The 24,741-nt window shown below is 43.9% G+C and overlaps 1 protein-coding gene across 1 annotated transcript in view; it reads left to right on the top strand.

Annotated features, from left to right (window-relative positions):
• The first annotated feature begins 2,638 nt into the window (after positions 1-2,638).
• The window catches only part of LOC117737082 (dedicator of cytokinesis protein 2-like), a 90,608-nt gene continuing 68,505 nt past the window's right edge, over positions 2,639-24,741 (top strand). Inside the window, exons 1-21 of the mRNA XM_034542728.1 lie at positions 2,639-2,783; positions 5,294-5,377; positions 5,622-5,662; positions 5,849-5,904; positions 5,987-6,083; positions 6,163-6,311; positions 6,561-6,696; positions 7,443-7,600; positions 8,534-8,615; positions 8,866-9,001; positions 9,357-9,432; positions 9,587-9,663; positions 11,376-11,626; positions 11,860-11,958; positions 12,181-12,253; positions 12,477-12,580; positions 13,846-14,044; positions 15,411-15,508; positions 15,606-15,695; positions 15,884-15,984; positions 17,894-18,028. Of these exons, the coding sequence (XP_034398619.1) occupies positions 2,741-2,783; positions 5,294-5,377; positions 5,622-5,662; positions 5,849-5,904; positions 5,987-6,083; positions 6,163-6,311; positions 6,561-6,696; positions 7,443-7,600; positions 8,534-8,615; positions 8,866-9,001; positions 9,357-9,432; positions 9,587-9,663; positions 11,376-11,626; positions 11,860-11,958; positions 12,181-12,253; positions 12,477-12,580; positions 13,846-14,044; positions 15,411-15,508; positions 15,606-15,695; positions 15,884-15,984; positions 17,894-18,028 (2,285 nt within the window). The 5' untranslated portion in view covers positions 2,639-2,740. The remainder of the gene's footprint in view (positions 2,784-5,293; positions 5,378-5,621; positions 5,663-5,848; positions 5,905-5,986; positions 6,084-6,162; positions 6,312-6,560; positions 6,697-7,442; positions 7,601-8,533; positions 8,616-8,865; positions 9,002-9,356; positions 9,433-9,586; positions 9,664-11,375; positions 11,627-11,859; positions 11,959-12,180; positions 12,254-12,476; positions 12,581-13,845; positions 14,045-15,410; positions 15,509-15,605; positions 15,696-15,883; positions 15,985-17,893; positions 18,029-24,741) is intronic.

The raw sequence follows: 24,741 nt of genomic DNA, 5'->3' as shown, positions 1-24,741 counted from the left end.
TGGTGCAGCCTTTTACTCAGCCTTCGTATCTATTTTTCATGCGCTATGGCCCCTGGTGTGGCTTCTCTATCATGTCTCTAAAGGCATCTCCTGGGTTGCAGGCTGACATTCACAACTCATTATTACGTCTCATAACTTTAGTCTTTTTTTGCCTTCCTGTTCCTTATCAGTCTCACCTCTGTGTCTTTGGCTCTGTCTCAATTCCCGTGGCTTTGTTCACATCAAAGCTGATGCTGAATTAAATCTTCTTTTTTAATCTCTTTTTGTGCATATTCCTTCTGTTATAGACTCCGCCTGCTGTCTCTTTTTATTCCTTTGTCTATCGCTTCATCTCTGGTTATATCAGTCAGGTTTTTTTTCCATGTACCTTTTAGCTCCACCCTTCTTTCTCCTTGTGTCACAGAAACAAGGTTCCAGTTTTGTTCCACTACACAGAACTATGCGATAACATATCTTTCTTAATCATTTCTTTCTTCATCTACCTGTCTGTTTTTCTCTCACTCTCCCTTTATAAAGCACCTGTTACTGAGTGTCACCTCTTCACATGTTCATATTGGGTGATGTTTCTATGCTCACCTTTCTGTCAGTGTTGAATCCAAATCCAATCCATGTATTGGCGAGTTCTGTCTCCCCTTGTGTTTCCATAACAACATGCTCTCTGATGTTTCTGAGCTAGTGAAGATACCTTTGCTACTGCCACCTCTGGGTCAATACTGTCATTAGTGATATATTTAATAATTCTCTTCATAGTTGAATGTTAAATGGCTTTGACGCCTTTGATCCAGAGTGTTCCCATGCAAGGCAGAGTACGGAAAGGGGCCATTTATTTGTCTGGTAGTGTGAAAAGGGCAGTTGGCAGTGATACCTCAAATACCATTAGCATTGCAATTTAAAATATGCCATATATTGATAAGATAAGATGAGGTATTGCCAGGGGAATAAAACAAAACACGAAAAATTATTTAGAACTCTCTACCACCCTCCATTGGATATGCAAAGTTTTTACATAATTTCTAGAAATAATCCATTTGTTAGTGTGTGTTAGTGTGTTATAGCCACAGGAAAACAGGGGAGACAAATTTAGCTGAAAAATCACTTAGAACGGCTGCATGTTGCATATTGTATAGTTTCACACATGCCTATCCCCACAGCGATGTGTCAGCACTAAATAAAGGTCTGGCTCCACCCATTATTATTCTGCTATGGAGGGTAAAAAAACGTTTTGGCTTGTTTATATTTCTTTAAACCAAGTATCTTAACACATGATGCAGCGATGGTGCCTTTGCAAAACAGATATGGAGGCGAAGTGCCGCCCCTCTTGATGGGACTTTATTTTGGAATAAATTGGTACGGTAGTGAACAAAGACAAAACATTTTTTTTATCCTGTTTGAATTGTGGCACAAATTATACAAGAGTTGCTATAAACACATAAGATAACATTACATTTGGGCATAAATAAAAGTCCCCTTTAACTTAGCTCGCTATAGCAATTTAACAGTCATGCTTGTGTTGGTGTGCAAGACATGAGATGTTGTTAAGTGGTAAATGGACTTGTGCCTTTATAGTACTTTTCTAGTTTTCCGACCACTCAAAGCGCTTTAGCACTACATGTTCAGTCACCCATTCACCCCCATGTATACACTGATGGCAGGGGCAGCGGAAAGGGAGGACAAAGCCAGGTATAATACGTAGCCAATAGCAGGCTTATACCCACAGTTTACATCCCATGACAGAAAATTACAACTAAATTGTCCTAAAATGAATGAATGTGCAAGCTTGTCTCTATAACCATCTGCTAATTAAATGCTGCTTATGTTGTGAATCATCTTTGTTGTTCTTCTATCAAGTTTGGACATCCTCATTGGTTAGGAGCCAACCTGCAAAGCAACCTTTTATATCATAAATGCTACTTTGGCCATCCAAGAAATAATATTGGCTCATTGAAAGTGCCAAGAACATGCATGGTCACTGACAGTATATATACTGTTCATGTGTAAACTAGAGATAATGATAATAATAATAATTATTATAATACATTTGATCTATATAGCGCTTTTCATAATACTCAAAGACACAGATGCTTTCCACACTGTTCAGATGGGCTGACTGAAGTCATCCAGATTTCAACTAAAGGAGACTTGAGAGGTCAATTTATTCATACAGGAACATAACATCAAGCTATATACCGCCTGTGATTCTGCGCCTTACAACTTCAAACACTTTGGATTTCATAAGGTTGAGGGATGACGCATAAAGAGAAGAGGTGAGGGCACACAGTGTGAGCCGGTAAACTATCGATTGAAGTTATATATACTCTGCACAGTACTCATTTTGATCCGATTTTAGAATGGATCACAAATATAACATGCATGCTGTTTACATCACTGTTCAACTCCGACTGTAAGAAGAACTGTACATTCAATTATAATACAGATAAGTCCAAATGAGCAAAATGGAGACTTCGCACACTGCGTAGGCCTGTGGGCCCGACAGGACTCCACCTTGTCACACTCACTTAGTCACTTCCCCTTAACGGCCTGCAGTCAGGAAGAGAAGAGAGACAGAAGAGGAAGAGAGGCAAAGGGGGATGGGCCTGCTGCTTTCATTTGAAGTAAAGAAAAAATACAGAAGTAAAGCAGGCACTGTTCTTCATAAAACAGAAAGAGAGAGAGAGCGAGAGGACTAGGAGGTGAATTGGAAAGACAAGACTCAAAATTGAAAGTAAGGCTACATGCAATCATGGCTCCTTGGACAAGGACCACCACGGAGCGGTATGGTGTAGGTAAGTCAGTGTGAGCTCATTTGTCTGGGTTTTTGTATGTGTGCATGCACATACATGTTTCTATAGCGTTTCTCTATTTACTCGTGCTATGAATAAGAATGAGAAAAATAGATGCCCATCACTTCCTGCTTAACAGGATGTGAGCAGGTGCTAGCGGCCTTACATAACTTTAGGATGTAGACATCACATGTAATTCTCTCAAAAGAACTTAAATCCTATTCACCATTTACCCTCAATGCAACAGAACGTATAAGAAGTAGTAGATTGTTTGGTGGATAAAATCATATTTAAAGTTGCAATCCATCCTAAATTGATGGAGAAATGAGTGGCAGCTAGTAGGCAATCTTAATGCATTACACTACGCAGCTCAAGAATACAGAAGCAAGAAAATGACATTTTTTATTTTTTTAAGGAGGGATTGCTTTTGGCACCAGATGGGTAAAGCTCAACTTCTCACTAGAATCTGTTGTTTATACAATGTGGGTTGAATATGGCCTGATAGCTGATCAGCATGTGTTTCCGTTAGATATGGATATATTCTGGCTTGTTGCAAACGATGCATTGATTTATCAGTTACTTCGGCATATAGTTTGCATTGGAAGTGAAGGAAGACAATAATTTAAGTCATTAAATCTTTCTCCCGCTTTATATCTTAAGATTGACGCTGAAAATGGAAATGTATTCATCTTACATTTTGAATCAATCACTATTAAGATTACTCAAATAAGTGTTGTTTATCTACAGTATCTAGACTGAATTTCTTCCTTGTCTGTGTAAGACTACAACAGAGGAAGTGGAGGAAGAAGGAGGGACGTATTTTCCTTAAAGCCATACATAGAAATACTGTCAAAAACCACAACATGTTATGAACTGTACATCTTGTGTTTTCATTTCAAAATAATTATGTATTTTAATTGAAGTATTGGTCCAGAAATAATCTGCAACATTTTATACAGTCAGAATTATTAGCCTTCATTTTGTGTATACGTGCTTGTTTTCCTCAGCAATGAAATATAGGAAGAAACAAAGCAAGCCTGTGAGCTTGTGCAGACAATCGGATAACAACAGCTTCACTACGACGCATATTTTCTGCAACAAACTATTATCAATGCACTCTGTGCAGGGAGGGAGTGTGCAGTAGTTACGGCCAATGCTCTGCCGACTCCTTTGCTCTGCATGCCACGCTGCTGCATTGCTTATTGCCACCACTGCTTGTACTCAATTATACAGTAAATCTATGTCTGTTAATGAGAAGTATAGCCTTTTCATTACTGATCAATCTGCAGAATAATTTTTAGGTTAACTATTTAGTCCATGAAATGTCAATAAATAGTTAAATTCATAAAATTGTGATCTATTCCATTTGTTTTTTTATGTATATTTTATTGAAGGTTTTTATAAATTCATTTCTATCTATATTGATTTTATTACAATTAGTTTATGATGTCCTTTTAATGGTTTTCTTTGAATTGCCTCTGATTTGAAATGTGCCATGTAAATAAAGCTGCCTTGACATCATCACAATTTCCCAGAGACAGAGACACTGTCACGGCCTATCTAGGGTGACTAAAACCCCCACGCTAACTAGCACATAAGGTCAAAATGGCCTACCGTAGCAAACAAAAAAACAATACTGAGCTTTCTGTCTAGCCACAAAACAGGAGCAAATAGAAACTACAAAAATGGCAGAGAACACGCACACAGCTTTCCCCAAATTGACGCAAATGGCAGCGTGCACTCAGGCACCATAACACAGCCGGTCCGACAGTTAGCAGCTCCGAGAGGAGAAGAGAGAGAGAGGAGCACAGGATCCGGGAGTTTATATATCAGCCCACTGATTGAGTGATGCCTCTCAGGTGGAGGTGCTCCAGCCGTGCCAGACCTGAAACAGATATGAAACTCCGCCCTCTTCCTCAGGGGGCGTAACAGAGACGTTTCAGACTGCCCGTTTATCTGACCAGCATCGGTCCCAAGCTCAAGGATAATGTAGTTTATATTTGATGTGTCACAATTTGAGAGGCAGAAACCAGGCGATGTTTGACATTATGGGTTCACAAATTACTTAAGAGTTATTTTCCTTTAATTGACTATTATAACTGATTAGCTTTTAATCTAATTATTTCAGCTCAGTGTAAATATTGTATAAGCAAGCTGGCCTGCCCTTCAAGTGGCCACGTGCTGTACATATTTTTTGGGTTCACTGACTGAAGAAAGAGGCCTGGAAAAGGGGAGAGAGAAGGGGTTGTCGGTAAGAATATAGGCAGGAATAAAGCTTCATTAGAGCTTGACATGAACTACTTTAAACTTGTATTCATCTAGGAATACCTTTCTGGGGGCCGACGCTGCTCCCCACCCTGCAAGCTAGCGCCCGCTTCCTGCCCGCTGACGTTCCTCACATGAGCATTGGCTCTGCTCAGTTGCTGTTTGTGTGATTGGGAAGGTGTTTTCATTGCATTGCCACTAAACAGCGGCCTGCAAACCTCATCCGACTGTAATTATTTCCTTTTTAGTCACGTGGAATTTTATCGGCAACGGAGAGACGCAGCTTTCCCTCGAGGTCGGAGATGCGGTCCAGATCCAGGAGGTCTGCGATGGTAAGAATATTTAAAACATAAAGATTGGAAGTATTATTATTACCTCTTATGTTGTAAAGTGCCCCTACGTAACCTTTCCATGTGAGTTTTTCACGCGTTTCTTAAAGATATGTTAATGTGTTGCAGTTTTTGCTCTAGGTTTCAGTCCGTCCACATATGATCTAGACTTCAATGTGAACCCCACAGGCCTGCACATGTAGACTTGTCAATGTGGCAGTAAGGTGACAGTCAATTTGTATTTCAGGATGGTACAGAGGCTGCTTGGTTAGGAACAATGCCCAACGGGTAAGACCTCACACTCTCCTGTTTTCTTACACCAGACAGCGCATCACATTAACCGGAAGGTGAACATAACACAACCACTTTTATTCAACTGGGAGATCTTCTTTTTGTGTGTTGTGGATAGGAAAGGTAAAAGCTACGACTGATAAATTGTTTCCCCTGATCTCCCTCTTGCATATTCCTCTCCAGGGAGCGTTCCCTGCCAGTTTCGTTCATCTCAAGGAGGTCGTCATTGAAAAACAAGGGTGAGTGCATTTAAAAAGTCTCTATCTGACTCCAAACTTTTTTTGACCTTATGTTTTCTTTGGTCTGTGTGTGCGACGACAGAGATCAGGTGCTAGTGATGTCTGCAGAGATGCCCTTGGTAAAGGAGGTTACCACCACATTGCGGGAGTGGGGAAGCATATGGAAGCAACTCTTTGTGGTAAAAAACAAACAAGCAAAAACCCTTGTATGTGAATTTGAGTATGTCTGAGTGTAACACTATACATCTCCCTGTCCAGGCTAATAAACGGAGGCGTGTGAAGCAGGTCCAGGGGCTGATGTGTGAGCTAATGGAGTGGCGTTCCCAGCTCCTGTCTGGCACTCTGCCCAGTGATGAATTCAAGGAGCTCAAGCAGAAAGTCACGTCCAAGATTGACTATGGCAACAAGTACGTCTGCTTATATACTAAATCACTCGTTCACACTAGTTCTCTTTTCACATCTTTCTCACCACAAACTTGTCAGCATCTTCTCCCTTTTATATGGCATTCCTCTTTTCTCCCTTCTTCCTCCTACCCTCCTATGTCTTCTTCCCTCCAGCATTTCAATCTCCACCTTTTTTGCCCTCGGTCCTTTGTATGCCTTCAATCAATCTTCCCAATCCTCACCTGAGCGGTATCTCCTGCTTTCCACTCCAGGATCCTGGAGCTGGACCAGGTGGTTCGGGATGACAATGGTAATATCTTAGACCCAGAACGGGCGAGTGTCATCAGTCTGTTTCGGGCCCACGAGGAGGCCACAGCCAAGATTAATGAGCGCATCAAAGAGGAGCAGGTAAGGAAAAAGATGAGAAGGAAATGCAGTGGGGAACAGAAACATTAGAACCCAAGAGGTAAAGTGTCACACAGAGCGTTTCATGGGACAGAGAGATAATCTCATGGGTGAATGTGATGGCAGATGTTGCAATTATAATATATTTAATTTGGCAACTTCTTTGATATTGCCGTGCTTTGACTGCACTAGACTTCCAAGAGACATCTGAACCATGGAATTCATCCTGGGAAACTATTCACAAAATATAAAAGCTATTGTGAACCAGAACTCTATTAAAAGATAACAGATTGAATAGGTGGAATTGCAATTTTTTTCTTCTCCCATTTCATTTAGCTTTTCTTCTAAGAAAGTAGTGATGAAATGTAGTAATGAAACTTTATCTGCATTAAAAAGCCACATATTTTACTTGCCAATCAGCCAATCATATCTGCCAGTCAAGCCTAATCAAGCTTTCACTTCCATGCAAATTGGTTTGACTTCATTTCATCTCCATACAGACTATTTTACATTGACTCATTAGTAAGAAGAGAACGCACTCTATTACACTTTTCTGATTCCGTAATTTCTTCTCCACAATCTGGATGGAGCAGCTGTTAGATCCTAGAATGAAGTAACCAACTATTAATTCATATACCAGCCAGAGATATTTCTTAGTACCTTGAAATGAAGGCTTTCAGCTGGCATTTTATCCTCTTAAACCCTTATCTCAAGTTAACCTCCTTCAACTGCTTCAAACTCTTCTGCAGTCCAACATCCAGACGGACCACAGCGGGATCTCAGCACGAATCCAGTCTTCGCCCACCCACAGCCTTTACGTCTTTGTCAGGAACTTTGTCTGTCGCATCGGCGAGGACTCGGAGCTCTTCATGTCCCTCTATGACCCTGTCAAACAAGCCATCATCAGGTGTCACTTGTCCTTTTATTCTTAGATTTTTTCAGTTTATTGTTTTCAAGTTGATTTGAGGATTTGAAGCCCCAGATTTGCATGGAATTATAAATGTGTCTGTTTAGGCTTAAAATAACAAACTGATGTTAGGTGAGAGTCTGGCAGATTTAATTCAAAGTTCAGATTTTTTTAGTTAACCTCAACCCCATCCCTCAGCTGTCTGTATACCTCTCCTCTTACTTCTTCATTTGTCCTCTCCTCGATTGTTGAACCCCACTAAATTAGAACAATGGAATACCCAAAATAAGAATACAGAAAACACAAATTATAGGGCAGCAGATACTGACTGGCAGTGCTATGTGGTGCCTGACAGTGCTGATGCTAAGCCCTGCCACTCACTGTCATACTGTGTATATCTAAGACTCAGCCACTGCAGCTGGGAGTATTAAGATAGATCTGGATCGATCGTGTTTTTCTCAGCTTCTCAGCTTTGATTCACCCCGCTGTACCTCCTATGTGTCGGTCTTATTTACCCCTCTGTCAGTGTCTGGTACCTGCTTGTGTGTCAGAAACAAAGTCTATTGAGAATAGAGGGGTTGTATTTTTAGCACTTTAGTCTAAATTGTCAAATCTTTAACTTTATTTTCCCACAAATAATGCAATGTCACATCTGGTATACTGTGGCATGCCCATGTACACCAGACAGGCCGAGCACTCGCTCAGGCCTGGAATGGACCTTTTGGTTTCATCAGGTCCTGTAGATGGAAAAGTACATACCCAAAACAAGATGTTTTTTATCTTCTCCAGTAGAGTGACTCTGCAAAGTTCAGTCGAGGGGAATGAGACCCTCTTTATTCCAACTTCAAATGCTTTGTGTGGCTTTAAAATGAAATATTGTGTCGTATAGCTTTGCAGAACCGTAACAACAACTGTTTTCTATGCTTTGTGCAGTGAGAACTATTTGGTACGTTGGGGCAGTAAAGGATTCCCAAAGGAGATTGACATGCTCAACAACCTGAAGGTTGTCTTTACAGTAAGTAACCAAAGGGGGGCACTATCACACTGTTTCTCAGCACCACAGACACATCACAGTATAAAAAGCTTCATCTCCTCTTAGAAGATTGCGTTGCTATTTATTTTTCTCTCGCACCGTCTTTCCCACTTAACCTGATGTCCCCCAACTCCTCTTTCCTCCTTGTATCTCTTATTCCCACTTCCACTAAATACTTATTATTCTTTTGCTTTCTTCTTTCTCTGTTCTCCTTACTGTTTGTCTCCACCAGGACCTTGGGAACAAGGACCTGTGCAGAGATAAGATTTACCTGATCTGTCAGATAGTGAGAGTTGGCAGGATGGACCTAAAAGAGACAAACAACAAGAAATGCACTCAAGGCCTGAGGCGGCCGTTCGGGGTGGCAGGTACTTGAAGACCAGCCAATACAATGTTCAAGCAATGTGTGATGTCTTATTTGTACTTATTATACTCATTTGCCTTTTTCCACTGCCTCATTTTTCCATTACCTTGAGAATATTGTTGCTCCCACTGGTTTAGAAACGTTTATCCTGAATCAACCGCTGCAAACAGCTATCGGGGTGTGTAGTTGGGCCGGCTGGCTGGACTAGTCTGTGACAGAGAGATTTAAATCCAAATGTTCACAGAGGCTTTCATTGCGACTGATGTGAATCAATACAGTCACAGTCACACCAGAAATATCTCTGTCACATTTTCTTTGATTTTGTTATCACCGACACATTTCTTTCCTTTTCTTGGCAGTGATGGACATTAGTGATCTCATCAAAGGGAAGGTCGAATGCGATGAGGAGAAACAGTTTTTCATCCCCTTCTTCCCGTATGTCCCATTTTCCTTCTCTATTACTCTGTTACAAATCCTCCTGGTAATTAAATAGCAATATTGCAATTTAGTTTGTGACGGTTTCAGCATCTGCACGATTTTAAGATCAAACTGTTTTTGTGTATTCTTAAAGTGTGTTTTTGTCCTGCAGGGTAGTTGCTGAGAATGACTTTCTCCACTCCTTGCTGAACAAAGTGACCGCATTGCGAGGAGACAGTGGTGGACAAGGTTTGGCTTCTCTCGGTTTCTTGGGGTGTAAGCCATGTGACTAAAAGTCAGTGGTCACTGGACTGTGTATGCTGCAGTCATTTCTAGTCAGACAAAAATGGCCATTTCTCATCACCTCGTCACCTCTTCTCTCTGCTCCGTGGGTAAATATGACGGACATTATCCTGATGGATAGCATGCGCCCTCGAGTCGTTTTCTTCATATTACTTACCCTTTATTTCTCCCTCACCAGCCTTCAGTCTCGCTGCCCGCTACCTCATGTTTATGGCTGACTTTGACAGCCCCTATGGGTGACACTGTCTTTTTCCCCATAAACATTGTTGTACTACACATTCAACTCACTCAGCCTTTATCTTTGCTCCTGAAAACCCAGGGCATAACCTAGATAGGAAAGGAGAAACTGGACGAGCAGATATGGACGGAGCACCGGAGGTCTCCAGATGTCTGTTCTTAACATTACTCACCCCTAATCTGTCCTTCCTCTCACTTTGAGATGCTTCTGCCAAGCTACACACATAAACGCTGACACACACATACAGAGTATTCCCTGTAGGTATGTGGTTACCCTCAAAATGTGGGTTTGTGACATTCAGCCAAAGCCTTTCACCAACTCTCTTTCCCTAAAATAACTAACCCCATTTTATCTACGCTCTATTTTATGTCTATGCTTTCTCACATAATTTCTCTGAAACCGTTAACAATTCCTTTGACCTAAATTTCTGCCTAATATAATAAAGCCCATTCTTTGTCCCCCCCCCCCCCCCCCCCGTTTTACACCCCTTTCACAAACGGGAGACAGACATTGTTATAGTGTTATTAATTACAGTGTGGTGTGGAACAATAGCAGACATTTTCATTTCCACTCTTCAATTTGAAACACTTTGACGTTATGCTCCCATAGATAAATACTAACATTTGACACAAAGTGGATCTCACTCTAAGTTCAGCCCTCAAGCTGAAAGTTTCAGGGTTTCTGTAGGTCCTGAAAACATGTTAAAATGTTTTAGATTCTGTTTTAATAATGCCAGGGCCTTGAAATTCATTGTTCATACATTTGGCTTTAATTTAAATATACTTACCTGCAGAGAGAAATGAAAATTCCTCTCTGGATCCCTCATTTCAAAAAACCTGGTGTGCCTATTTGTCCAAGTAAATGTAAAACTTAAGTTAAATTTGTTGATATTTGGTCCCACAAAGTCAGTGAAGTACAGTATTGACTTTAGCTTTCTGAAAGCTACACATACACTGTGTTTTCCTCACCTGTTTGGGGTTTAATTTTGGTCACTAATAAAGTGTAACGGGAGAATATGTCTCTCTCCCAGGTCTGTGAAACTGGACAGTAAAAAGAGTTCAGAGTGAATAAGCAGTACATCAGTACTTGGAATAAATAACCTCACTTTACTGAAGATGGACATCCTTTAATTAACACATCTATCAATGTGTTAAATCATTAGTGTCTGGATTAACGACCCAATTCAAGGTAGTAATATATCCAAGTCTGTCATCTGTCTAAAGATTCACAAGTCTTGAGATCAAGTCTCTCGATGCTCTAATAACCTTTTCAGGGGCTTATCAAGAATATGTATTTTTAACGGAACATTGCTTAAAATAGGATAAAATAACTTGGCGGTCTTACACTCAACGTTGTGTAAAACTATAAATTAAACATTAATGCATAGTCTTCCCTCCTTCTCTACCCCACCTCCCTCCAGGTCTGTGGGTGACCATGAAGGCTCTGGTAGGGGACATAGTCCAGATCCGAAAGGAGTACCCTCACCTGGTGGACCGCAGCACTGTGGTGGCCCGCAAGCTGGGCTTCCCAGAGATCATTATGCCGGGAGATGTTCGCAATGACATCTACCTCACCTTACAGGGCGGCGACTTTGATAAATACAACAAGACAACACAGAAAAATGTGGAGGTCATCATGTGGGTCTGCGATGAGGAGGGCAAGGTCATACAGGTGTGTGCGTGTGCGTGTGCGTGTGCGTGTGCGTGCGTGCATGTGTGTGTCTGAGATGGGCCTGTGAGCAAGCACGGCACTGATCAAGCGCTTATTCACGCTTTTTATAGTCAGGGACACATAGACGTGGCTTTAATCCCAGAATAAAAATCTATTTTAGCACATACACACACAAACATAAAACCATTCAGCTCAATATCAAACATATTGTTCTCTCTGTGCCTCTTTCCTAGAACTCTATCTGTCTAGGAGCAGGGGATAAGGCGGTCAGTGAGTACAGATCCGTCATCTACTACCAAATCAAACAGCCCCGCTGGATGGAGACAATTAAGGTACGTGTGTGTGTGTGTGTGTGTGTGTGTGTGTGTGTGTTGTAGAGGAAGTTGCTGAACTATTCAAAAGTAGTTAGTGGTACATTTGTATTTGAGATTCCTTGAACATGTCTGATGTGTATGCCTTTGCATTCCTCATCTCAACCATAACTTTCTAGAAAAAGAAACTCCAGAATGTCCTGGTATACCTGTAAAAAGATATCTCTTTTACATGTTCTGCAGGTGGCAGTCCCTCTGGAAGAAATGCACAAAATTCATTTACGCTTCATGTTCAGACACCGCTCTTCCCAGGAGTGTAAGTATCAGCCTCTCTGCCGGTGCGTTCTCTCCATACATCCACACTCACCTCTACTCTGATCCCCGGAGCATTGTGGGACCCTGAAAGGACCGAGTGATTGGAGGCAATTTGGAAAATGACCCAAGGCATCATTCCGCACACTTGATTATATAAATCAGTTGTGCTTCCTCCTCCCTTTCTATTTCCCTGATTCTCTTTCTGTTTACAAATCCGTCTCCAGCCAAGGACAAGAGTGAAAAGAACTTTGCCATGGCCTTTGTGCGTCTGATGAAGGAAGACGGGACAGTTCTACAAGATGGGCTGCATGACCTTGTCGTCTTCAAGGTCAGAAACAGAACTTTTTTATTAGACAGATGACAGCGAAGGTTGGGGGAGAGAGAGAAGAATGACATGCGACAAACGTCCCAAGGCTGGAATAAAACCTGGGACTTATATGTTATATGGCAAGCACTGTAACCATTCGGCTACCAAGACGCTCCCTGAAGTATTAAGTCAAATTAAAAGTGTAATTTCACCAACTGGTGGTTAGTACAGTAACACAGCCAGTACAGTATAATTATATAATTATTTTGATACATCATTCATGGTCAGACTTTAATAAATGGGGAGAATTATTCTAACTGTACCAAAGCTCGCTGCCATTCCCCACGTAATAACGGATGAAAAATGAATAGTAGATTTTACAAGTCGCTGAGGTGATTTGCCTTAAACATGGAAGAAAAAAAGCTGATTAATTGTTTGTCTGAAATATACTGTATATACTGTAATAGTTGTGCTCAGTTGCATCCATCATCACAGACACATTTATCGTGAGTTTGGATGGAAGATTATGGCCACCCAGGATGGTTGAAGCCATTTAGATTTCCTGCCTAATTAGCCAAAGCTAAGAGTGAATCCCGATATTGATTAAATGCCAAAAGCAATGAAGATGAATTGCTCTTGATGCACTCAAAGACCAAATGGATGGTCTCCATGTGCCCTCTTTCTCAATTATCTCCTGTTATCCCTGCATTCCTCTCCTCTGTGCCACTCATGGCTTCAATCTAGTATTCCCTGCCTTGCCACCCACTCACTCATTATTACTTACTGGTTTGGCATTAAAGGGCAGAGATTGAGGTTGAGGCCCGAATGAATCCATGACCTTAAGACAAACATGATATCAATATGCCAAGATATCCTGTTTATGTGTTTACTCTAGTTACCTACTGCAAGAGAAATGCTGAAATAATATATATTATTGTGATCTGTCCTGGCCCCAATGTTTTTAAAGTTACAAGTTTACAAACCAAAGTTTAGTTTGATAGATGGTGAACACAGACTATTGCTGCTGTGGAACTGGCGATGTGAGTCTTTGTTTGTTATTTTTCCTTCAGGCCTGACCTGATGAATCACTGCAAGTGTCGCAAACCCCAGAGTCGGTTACTCTTTGTTTGCATCAAGACATTTTGATTAAACACAGGAAATATTGTTCTCATCCCAAGGCTGCTGCGACAGCCACCGCACATCTGTTCAATCATTAGCACGTTGGAGCATTACTGGTGTGTCAACATTAATGGGTTGAAAATGACTCCCTCTCGTTGTCCTCTCAGGGTGACAGCAAGCGCATGGAAGATGTGAACTGTTACTTGTCGTTGCCCTCGACCCGCCACCACCATGGTGACACCCACAAGGTGGCAGCGTTGAACCGCAGCTCCAGCAACGTGTCGGGGAGCGGAGGCCTTTCAGTCAGCTCGAGAGACAGCTTCAGCATCTCCACCCTGGTCTGCTCCACCAAACTCACACAGACCGGTAGGTGTGTGTGTGTGTGTGTGCGCTTTTGTGTGTGTTGCAGGTGTCTTTTGTGACCTTGTGGTTGACATTAAGCTAGACTTGGCAGGGAAAACATTTTCATCCAAACACACACACACACACACACACACACACCCTCTTATACACACACGGGTTAAAGAAAGGTTGGGGCAGAAATTATAAACGTCAAAATAAACATGAATTAACATCTTTAACCAACATTAACACATTGGTAGAGGACAAATCCACTGCTTAGAAGGTCTTGTTGAGTCTGAAAACAATCTGATCTAGTGTGCATACCGTCCTCTCTTGGGCTAAACGATTAAGAAATTCAGATTTCTCCTCAGAAAACCTATAGCATTGGTGTTGAATTGCAGGTAACTTTGAACCCTATCTGACCTTGTGGGGCCGAGTGTTATTTTTAGGATTAGGGCTCAAAGTTAAGGCATGATGACAATAGCTGAAGGGTTAGGTGAGGTAAGGTTAAAGGAGACGTTCATACAATTAACAGTGAGTCAACTGTATATTAATTAGGTAAATGGTAACAGAACTACAAGTGTATGTGGGTGTGACGTGTTTTGGTCATGGGATAGAGAGCACAGGATAGGGGAACTGTGTATACATGGGTTTGATTAGTGAAGAGGAACGTCATTTTGTCCTACACTCTCTGGCAGGCATCCACTCTAGCAGACCACACACACATACACACACACACAAACTGAAGTGCGCATCTACAAATGCAGAAGCGCACGTACACTCCAGACATTGCGGTGCATCAGGCACAGGTGCAGTGCCACAGCTGTTACTGGCGTTACAGTCCATCACCATAATGAACATTATCCTGCAGCATTAATCACTTGTACCATACGCACACGCACACACACACACACACACACACACACACACACACACACACACACAAAGACCTCGGGCATGCATGCACACGGTGTTGTTTTGGTGCACCAACCAGATGTGCGGCTTGGCTTGGTGAGTCAGACATTATTGGAAAGGAAAAGCAGTGAGTTTCCAGCAGGCAGCTCTACAGAGACATGGAAATCTGCCCCATGTCAAACTGTAGCAGAATTAATGGCAGAAACTGTGGATTTGAATGCTCAGCTGACAGGTTGACTAAGCAGAGGAAAAGCAAAAATAGTACATTACATTATATATATATATATATGTATCACTGACAGGTAAATACAGTGTTACCATTTATGTATTCTTCACAATACAGAATGAGACACATTAGGAGATAAAATAACAATTTAGAAAATGACATCAACAGCTTTGATCAGCATCCCAATTTTAGTGAGCTGTTTTTCAGACAGCTGAACAGAAATGTACTCCCCGTGTCTCTCCTCTCCAGTGGGCCTGCTGGGGCTGCTCAAGTGGAGGACTCGACCCGAACTCCTCAGAGAAAACCTGGAGAAGCTCAAAATCATCGATGGAGAGGAGGTGGTCAAGGTCAGTGGCGTGAATATACGTGTTCCCTCGCGTTGGTGTGCAGACTGCCATGAGTGGCCTCTCACTGGCTCTCTTTTGTCTATATGTATGCATGTAGTTTCTGCAGGACACTCTGGATGCCTTGTTCAACATCATGATGGAGAACTCTCAGAGTGACGACTACGACATCCTCGTGTTTGATGCCTTGGTGAGTGTGTGTGTGTGTGTGTGTGTGTGTGGTGTGTTTAATGTCATGTTTGTATGGCTGGTTTTGTGTGTATTGAGTCTGACATCGTTGCATTGTCTACCTATCTATCTTTTTTTCAAATAAAGACGCCTTGTAAATGTCTACCGCTATGCAATTATGTCTCTCTTTTTGTCCCCTTTGTCTGCCAGATACACATCATAGGTCTGATCGCTGACAGAAAGTTCCAGCACTTCAACACAGTGTTGGAGGCCTACATCAAGCAGCATTTCAGCGCTACACTGGCCTACAAGTAGGCTACTTCCTGGATCACAGCCCTTCCTTTCATCTCATACTGTTAATCATTGTATGCGTTTCCTGAATGACTGGAGACAATGTTCTCCTCACCATGTATGTCTTCACATCAGATTTTAGGCAATATATGACGACCAAAGTTTGTACCCCTTTTTTCTCATCAGAACACTGAATGTGAATCTGAAAATGATGGTACAATATTTGTGAGGCATCCTGACTAGAAGCAACGAGACAAATAAAAACCCTGTATGCAGGAAACATATAATGTGTAAAAGAGTAAAAATATTTATCAAGAGTCACATAGATATATCATAGGTGGTCACAAAAAACTAAGTTCAGTCTCAAATCAGTATGCTCATGCATCTAATCTGCTACGGGAGAAGTTAAACTCCTCCTGAGCAAAACTGTCTGTTTAAGGTGGAAACAATTTTACTGTGTGCTCCAGGGATGTAATAACCATATTTAAATATTAGTATGATGAGTAATGACAATATTAAACTTCAACAAACAGAAAAAAACATACCATACTTCTATTGTGTGAAAACGAAACGTAAGCAGTCTATCAGCAATGTTGTTGTTTGTGTTTCAAATGAAGGATTACGATCTTTCACGAGGCAATTCTCCCACCTCTAGGGAATTATGAAATCTTTTAAATCCCATTAGATAATCTCGATAATGCTTTGTCATCAAGCCAGAAAACAGGCTGTTTTGGGCTTCCTAGAAAGTTGGACATAGCAGCCGGAAGTCCAGACACACATTCATTGCATTAATGTGGGTGGTCCCATTCAGAAGCCCCCTCTCATCCTGTCAGGTTCGCCAAACTTCATGCCAAAGTATACAAGTGTTACACCTATTGTGCTAAACTCAATGTCACCCGAAGATCTAATGTGAAGTGTGTGAATACTGCACTGTATCTAGCTGCCACTGGAGGTCAGTCTGTGTGTTGGCCTTTGGAGCACTTTACTGAATCGGATTAAAGTTTTAACCCGGCCTCTCTGTGGAGTAGCAGCATTAGCACTCAGGCATGCACCCCAAACACTTCTGTCTGCTTCTTACTCTCTGTCAATTCACTTAACTTGATTCAGTGGCCGCTGGAGACAACATTTGTTTGCATTGCCAAGGCTTCAGTTAGGAAATTAAAAGCATTTCTAACTCTTCCTGCACTCTATGTCTGCTGAATCTTTTCTTGCCTTTACCAACTCCTTCTCCTCCTCCTCCTCCCTGCCTCCTTTGCCCAGTTATCCCTGCGATTCTCTTCCTCTTTCAACTGCATTTCTATTTTCCTGTCTGTCCTTCCCTCCATCTGTCTCTCCACCATTACTCCACTCCTCCCTTCCCAGTGTGTTGGTGTTCACCCTCTTTAAGAGGGTCACTGCAGCTTAACGCCTATCAGCCCAGAGGCTGTTATGTAAAACTCTCTAACTACATTTTAAACTCCCTATCGCTTGCTCTTAAGAAATAATAAATCCTCCTGTGCTTGCCTTTAAGCTATGCACCAAAACAAAACCAGGGTAGACTGAATAGTAACAAGTAAAGTTGGTCATATTTTTATGGCAGTGAGGCCAGATTAGAGACTTTCATTGTTTAAGAGGATTGGGTAAGTAAATGAGTGATCCCCTGTTGCCATTTCATGGAAATAAAGCTATTACTAAGCCAGCCCTCTTTAGGCCTTCAGTATTGTTTTATGTATTACGAATATGCTAGTATTGCATGCCTTTTGGGATGATGTAGTGAGTGATTTTACTCTGCCATTCTTTCACTCTCACTCTGATGCATTCTGTCTTTCTGCTCTACGGAAGTGAAACATGGAGTTGGTGATTCATTTTCCAACCTGTGGAACGTCAGAAGAGGATGAGCATTCTCAGTGGATGATTTTGTCAATTGTTTCTCATATCATCCTCTCCCAGAAAGCTGATGTCGGTGTTGAGGAGGTATCTGGATGTGTCCAGCCGAGGTGAACAGTGTGAGCCCATCCTCCGAACCCTTAAAGCCCTCGAGTATATCTTCAAGTTCATCGTCCGCTCTCGCATGCTCTATTCCCAGTGAGTGTTTGTCTACCTGGTTTGTAGACTGATCATTATCATAACGACTCCTGCTTTCTTTTTGGACCCACCATGATGCAAAAAGAGATTCTTGTTGAGCGCACACAGAGCCCAGTGACGCTGCAGGAGTAATAGTTTCTGACAGCTCTGTGAGAAAAGGCTGCTGATTGCAGCACTAACATTGCTAATAAGCATTGATGATGAGGTGCAGTGTCCTGATCATAGCTAATGGGGGGGCAGGGCAGGACTGCTGCATGGCCAGCCATCGAAACAGCAGACAAAGTTCCTGCAGGAGAGACTTATGACACCCATTGTGGAGCCCAGAGCTGCACCCTACGATAAGTGTAAACACCATGTATAACTGCAGCGCAAGAAATTGATGCTGACAGAAGTGTTGTGTGCCTCGCCTATTGGTGACATGAGTACCTGTGTGTGTGTGTGCGTGTGTGTTATATAAGACGCAATTGTGTGTGTAATTAAGTGCTTGTTCACATAATGCAAGGTGTACATTGTTTTGAGTTGTGTGCCTCATTGTGTGTGTGTGTGTGTGTGTGTGTGTGTGTGTGTCATTTGAAGTCCACTCGTCGATGAAGGTCTGCCTTTTTAATCTTCTAGGGGGCATTGTTTGTGCCGGCTTTGTTTGTCTAAAATTGGTGTGTTTGTTCAACGACATGGATGGTGTGTTTGTTTATTTATTCAGTGTGTGCGGATTTGTGTGGATGTATGATGTTGGATTCCTAAGTGGGTGATTGTGTGTTTGTGTATGTGCATGCATGTACAATAGCCCACACATATACATTTTATTATACTCTGTGTGTGCGCGTGCGCGTACCACATTATACCGCATGGGTATCTCCTATCCAACAAATCTTTTTCTCCTCCTCTTCCTGCAGCCGACAACTCCAACTTGCTCTGCATCTAGAGTTTTCACATCAGATGTCTCCACTTGCAGGGCCTTGTCATGCCAACAGAGAATCAGCTATTCAAGGGCGCCCCTGGTGCTGTTAGTGCATCTGCAATGCTCCATCATCATCACCATCAAGACTAGCAGTCATTAATAGTTAAATAGGCAGAACTGAAGATTTATTAGGTTGTCAAACAGACTTTGTGTTCATGCAAAGTCTATTAGGAACATGTGATGTTTGCTTCAAAAATATGTAAGGCACGCTGTACTAGATTATGCTCCTTCCTTCACCTTCTTTTTGTCCTTCACACCCTCGCTCTCACATTACTTCCCTGTGGTCTAGCTCATCAGGTGTATCGGTTTCTTTTTCCTTCCCTGGAGCACCTTCTATGTTCTATATTTCTCTTCTGCCTTATCCTCCCTTCAACCTCTTTCTTTCCATCCCTCCCTCTAACTTTAAATCTCACCTTCTCCCTTCCCTTCGTTCTGCTTCTTTTATTATTTTTATTACCTTTTTTTATGGAAGCACATTACATTCATCTTGTCAATATAACTTAGATATCGATGCATCATAGCAAAGTTGGTCTCTGCACCATTTATTCGCTTGTCCGTCATGCAAATTATCTGCATTTCAAATGTTTACTGATGGTCTAGACTCTAGAGGGGAACAGTTATTATAAATCACAACAAGTTGACATTTCTGACTGATTTGGTTAGACGTAGATTTCCACGGGAGACATGTTTCCCTTGTTCTCTTTTTCCTTTTCCTCCTCTTATCAGAAACCATGCAGCTGAGCCGTCCTTCTCTACTTTCCCTCTCACTACCTCCATTCTTCAGACATTTCCTCAGTGTTCCTCACATATTTCCTTCCTCCCTGTTCAATTCCTGCCCTTCATCTCTCTCTCTCTCTCTCTCTCTCTCTCTTTCTCTGTCTCTCCTCTCCATCCGTCTCCAGCTGTATGACGTGCTTCTGCTGTTGTGCTCATGTGTGGGTAGTGAGTGCCTGTTTGTGTGTGAAGTGGTACCTTACAGGTGCTATACTGTACTTAGTCTAACTATCTTAGTGAAGCATATGTGTGTGTGTGTGTGTGTGTATATATATATATATATATATATATATATATGCACACACACAGACCAGCCTGATGGATTAAATAGGACAATGCGTCTGTAATCAGAACTGTACTCTGCAAAGAGCCCAGTGATAATACCTCTGTGTGCTACTGCCTAATCCCTCCCCCCACATGCTGAATTTGCTGTGTGCCACATGCTAATCCGTCCCTCCAGAACTCATAACTTCTGTCGTAATTAACAAATGCACAGCTCCACTAAATCACACAGAGATAGTGAAGAGATGGGGGAAGGAAAGGGGCAGGGGCAGAGAGAGAGAGAGAGATTGATTTTTACAAAAACTTTATTTCTACATAGAACAATACGAACATACAGACACACTACCTAACTACACCCAACAACAAAAACCCTCAACACCCTTTTGTCCCTGAGAGGTGGTCCTGAGACCCCACTCAGTATGGAGTCGGGAGTTTCCTCTTCTTCCTCCTGCAGCATCTTCTTCTCAACCTCCTCCTGCAGCATCTCCGTCCCGTCTTTCTCCTCCTCCTGCAGCCTCTCTGTCCCGTCCTTCTTCTCCTCCTGCAGCCTCTCCGTCCCGTCCTCCTCCTCTTCCTGCAGCATCTCTGTCCCGTCTTCTTCTTGCATCATCTCTCCTTTGTCCTCGGAGCAGGGCAGCCACCGTCGCCTCTGGAAATCTCTGCAGGACCTCATCACCCTCCCTTATCTCTCTCTCCACATTCTGCGCTATCTTTCTCAGTCTGTAGCCCTCTTGCTTTGTAAAGCTTGTACCTGCTTCACCGGCCATGTGGTGCCTAATGGACCTAGCGAGCCTCGGCATGTCCGAGAAGTGGTTGTCTATCACCACCCTCTGGTTCTTGGTCCTGACTAGATACCCCCTTATCCTGCCCACGCTGTACACTCCTGGCCTCTCCTCCTCACAGGAGTCACCCTCAGCATCTGAGTAGGAGTCCTCCTCCAAAACGGCCTCAGACTCCTCCTCCCCTTTGCCCGAAGCCCCCTTCTTAGCCTGCAAGCTTTCCTCATCCTCCCTACTCTTCCTCTTCAGACGGTGAGCCTGACTCTTCTCCTCATCCACCTCCATGCCAACCTCACTGTCTGCCAACTCGACCTCAGCCTCCTGCCCACGTTTATCCCTCCCTGCCCCCTCATCTTCCACCTGCTGGACCACCTCTGCCCCTTCCTCCTCCACCTGCTGCACCCCACATCCCCCCTTTGTGCTCCCCTCCCGCCCCCCACTTGCCCTGCTCTGGTGTCCCTCCCTCCCACAACTAAAACACCTCATGTCGTCTGATGTTGCGAAAACGACATATAAAACCCCCTCCACTCTCACTCTGAATGAGGTGTTCAGGGCCCCGTTCCTGTCGTTGAGGACCATGAACAGCTGTCTCCGGTGAGACACCACGTGTTTCTGGAGCTGAGACCTAAACCCAGAGGACAGCTTCCTCACCTGGGAAATAACCCTCCCGTACCTGGACAGTTCCCCCACCAAATCCTCGTCCTTCACGAACGGAGGAACATTCGACACCGTCACTTTAACCGCCGGTGTGTACAGAGGAGAGACGGGACGTGCGTGTCGGACACCACGACTCCGCTCTCCACCACCGCGTCGGCCTTACTCACGGTGTCCAGGAAGATGACCACGGCTTTGTTCATCCGCGCTGCGGACTTCACGCTGCCGTGGCCGACCAGCACCCCCACCGCGAGGCTGCAGTCCTCCACCGAGCACGGGAACCCGGGTAAAAGTCGGATCCCGTGTCTCCTGGTTAAGTAGTGCAGCTCCATGCTACTGCTTAGCACGGCGAGCAGCGCGCGCTGCTCGGCTGCACACCGACACAAACACACACACACTACACCCGCCAACCCACACACACAACCCCGTGAAACCTACACCCCGCTACCCACTCTCATACCCCACACTACCCGGTGAAATAACGATAATTAGCCACAAAAACGCTCTCAGCTACCACGCTCCTAACACTCAGCACTCCAAGAGAGAGAGAGAGAGAGAGGTCTTTATTTCTCAATCAAATCAGTTATACAGTTCATCAAATCCTTACAACAAAACTAAATCATGCAACACAAAACAAAACCAAAGAAGATATTAATAAAGAAAAAAAACACAAGTCAGAAGTTCAGAACCAGAGCATCTCCTCTGACTGAACACAGGACGTCCTTCAGAGCCCAAAATTTCACAAAGAGTTCTGTGTTGTTTGTGAGTCTGTAAAAACCAAACTCCACCCTGAGCCGAGCAGTCAGGAGTCCCGTCAGCATCAAACTTGCGTCTTCTGACCCTTTACCCCTCACATGGTTCTTCCTCGTTTTCCAAATTGCCAGTTTGGCCAGTCCTGAAAGGAAATTCATTAGTGTGTGTACACGTTTTTTTTTTTCCGAGTAATTTGGACCATAAATAAACAGACAGAAAGAAAACGGTTCTCCTAAGCCCTGAAACCACGCCTGCAGGCGCCTGAAGAGTCTCACCAGTCTGGAGCACTCTACAAACAGATGATGGATGGTTTCTGTCTGAGAGCAGAAAGGACAGCCGTCCCCTGCGCCAGGATCGAGGTGCACCAGATACTTTTTCGTTGCTATGGCCCCATGTACAATCCTCCACTGGAGGTCTCCTGTCCGTTTGTCTACCGGGGGTTTGTACAGGGACCGCCAACTGCCCCGTGGGGAGGATCCCGTGCCAAAAAACTCGGCCCACCTCGACACCCTCACCCCTGCCAGAGAACGCAAGTTAGAGACCTTCACACTGACCTGGTACGTTGCTTTACTCCCCAGAGTCTCAAATTCCCCCAGCTGGGGTGTCTTTAGAGACAGAAGGATGTCCTCCTCCTCCTTCCACTGTCCAACTGCAGGACAGACAACCAGGGGTGGGAAGACATACTCACACTCATCGTCCCATTGGTCAGATACTGTGGGGTCCCCAACAAACGCTCTGAGGGCTTCTGGCAGAGAAGCACAGACCTCCTCCACCAGCCTGAGCAGCAGCCTGCTGGGCTGGATGTTGGTCAGCTCCGCAAGCTGAGAGATGGAGGTCTTTATTAGATGACCCAGCTTCACACAGCCGGCCTCTCTCAGTCTGGATCTCAGGCTGGCTGACGTCAGGACCTGGGATGAGACATAGCTGCTCCCAAACAGCGGCTCCTCAAAGAGCCACATCCCTGGTGTCGTCACAGCTCTCCGGTGAACTGTAAACACCTGCCATGCCTGTAGGACGGACTGGTAGAACGGTGTCAGACCAGTTAGGTCTACTGACTGGGGCTGAAGTAGAAATAGGTGCTTATCATACCCTAACCGTCCAGCCTTCCTCAGCAGCACACAGGCAGTGTCAGTCCATGGCAGGCCGAAGCTGTACAGCAGCCTCTGAGCCGTCTGCAGTCTGAAGGCTGTTATGCGGGATGCAATGTCCACCAGGCCCTGTCCTCCCTCCTGGACCGGCAGGTACAGCACCGCAGACCTCAGCCAGTGAAGCCCGGACCAGAAAAAGTCCACAACTGCCCTCTGGATTCTCTCGATCAGGCCCTGTGGTGGAGGTAGGACTACAAGTCTGTGCCAAAGGGTCGAGGCAACCAAGTTATTGACAATTAGGACCCTCCCCCTGTAAGAGAGCTGAGGTAGCAGCCATTTCCACTTAGACAGTCTGGTACACACTCTCTCCATAGCACCCTCCCAGTTCTGTCTCTGGAACTCCTCTGTACCCAAGAAAACACCCAAAACCTTCAAGCCCTGCCTACCCCAACTAATGCTTCCTGGTAGTTTTGGTGTTTCTTTGCTTAACCACTGCCCAACCTGCAAAGCTTCACTCTTCCCCCAGTTTACCTTTGCTGAAGATGCCCTCTCAAACAAAGCTAAACTGCTCCCTAGAACATAGATATCCCTCTGGTCTTTGACGAACACATTAATATCATCAGCATATGCTGACACCACCAGGGAGGGCCGCTGAGGCAGCCCAGGCAACATGAGTCCTGACAGACGGGATCTCAACCTGTGTAGAAGGGGTTCAATGGCAATAGAATATAACTGTCCAGAGATAGGACATCCCTGTCTAATGCCTCTCTGGACCTGGACTGGACAGCTCAGCGCACCCCCCACCTTCACCAAGCAAGACGCTTCCTTGTACATCAAACCCAACAGAGACACAAACCCTTCACCAAAACCAAAAGCCCTTAAAGTGGAAAAAAGAAAAACATGATCGACCCGATCAAACGCCTTTTCTTGATCTAATGATACAACACCAACATCAACATTATACAGTTTATAAAGATCCAACAAGTCTCTCATGAGAAAAATGTTGTCCATGATGGACCTGTCCGGTACGCAGTAAGACTGGTCTCTGTGGATTATAGTCTCTAGAAAGTTCTTGAGCCGGTTAGCGAGCACCTTGGAAAGGAGTTTATAGTCTGTGCATAACAACGCCACCGGCCTCCAGTTTTTCAGAAGGGACAAATCCCCTTTTTTGGGTAACAGTGACAGCACTGCATGCCGACATGTTGCCGGTAACAGGCCTGTCCGGGCACACTCCTGCAGCACCTCCCACAGGTCGGCTCCCAAACACTTCCAGAAGTGCTTATAGAAATCTGCAGGCAGCCCGTCCAGTCCAGGAGCTCTTCCAGCAGCCATTTGACCCACAGCAGTGGTCAGTTCCTCCAGGGAGATGCTGGCATCCAGGACAGCTCTGTCCTCGGGACCCAGCTGAGGAAGGTCTTGAAGCAG

Source organism: Cyclopterus lumpus, chromosome 10 (genome assembly GCF_009769545.1).
Source record: "Cyclopterus lumpus isolate fCycLum1 chromosome 10, fCycLum1.pri, whole genome shotgun sequence".
NCBI lineage: Eukaryota > Metazoa > Chordata > Actinopteri > Perciformes > Cyclopteridae > Cyclopterus > Cyclopterus lumpus.
Note: the sequence above shows the minus strand (reverse complement) of the source record. Positions and strands in the feature narration are given on the sequence as shown.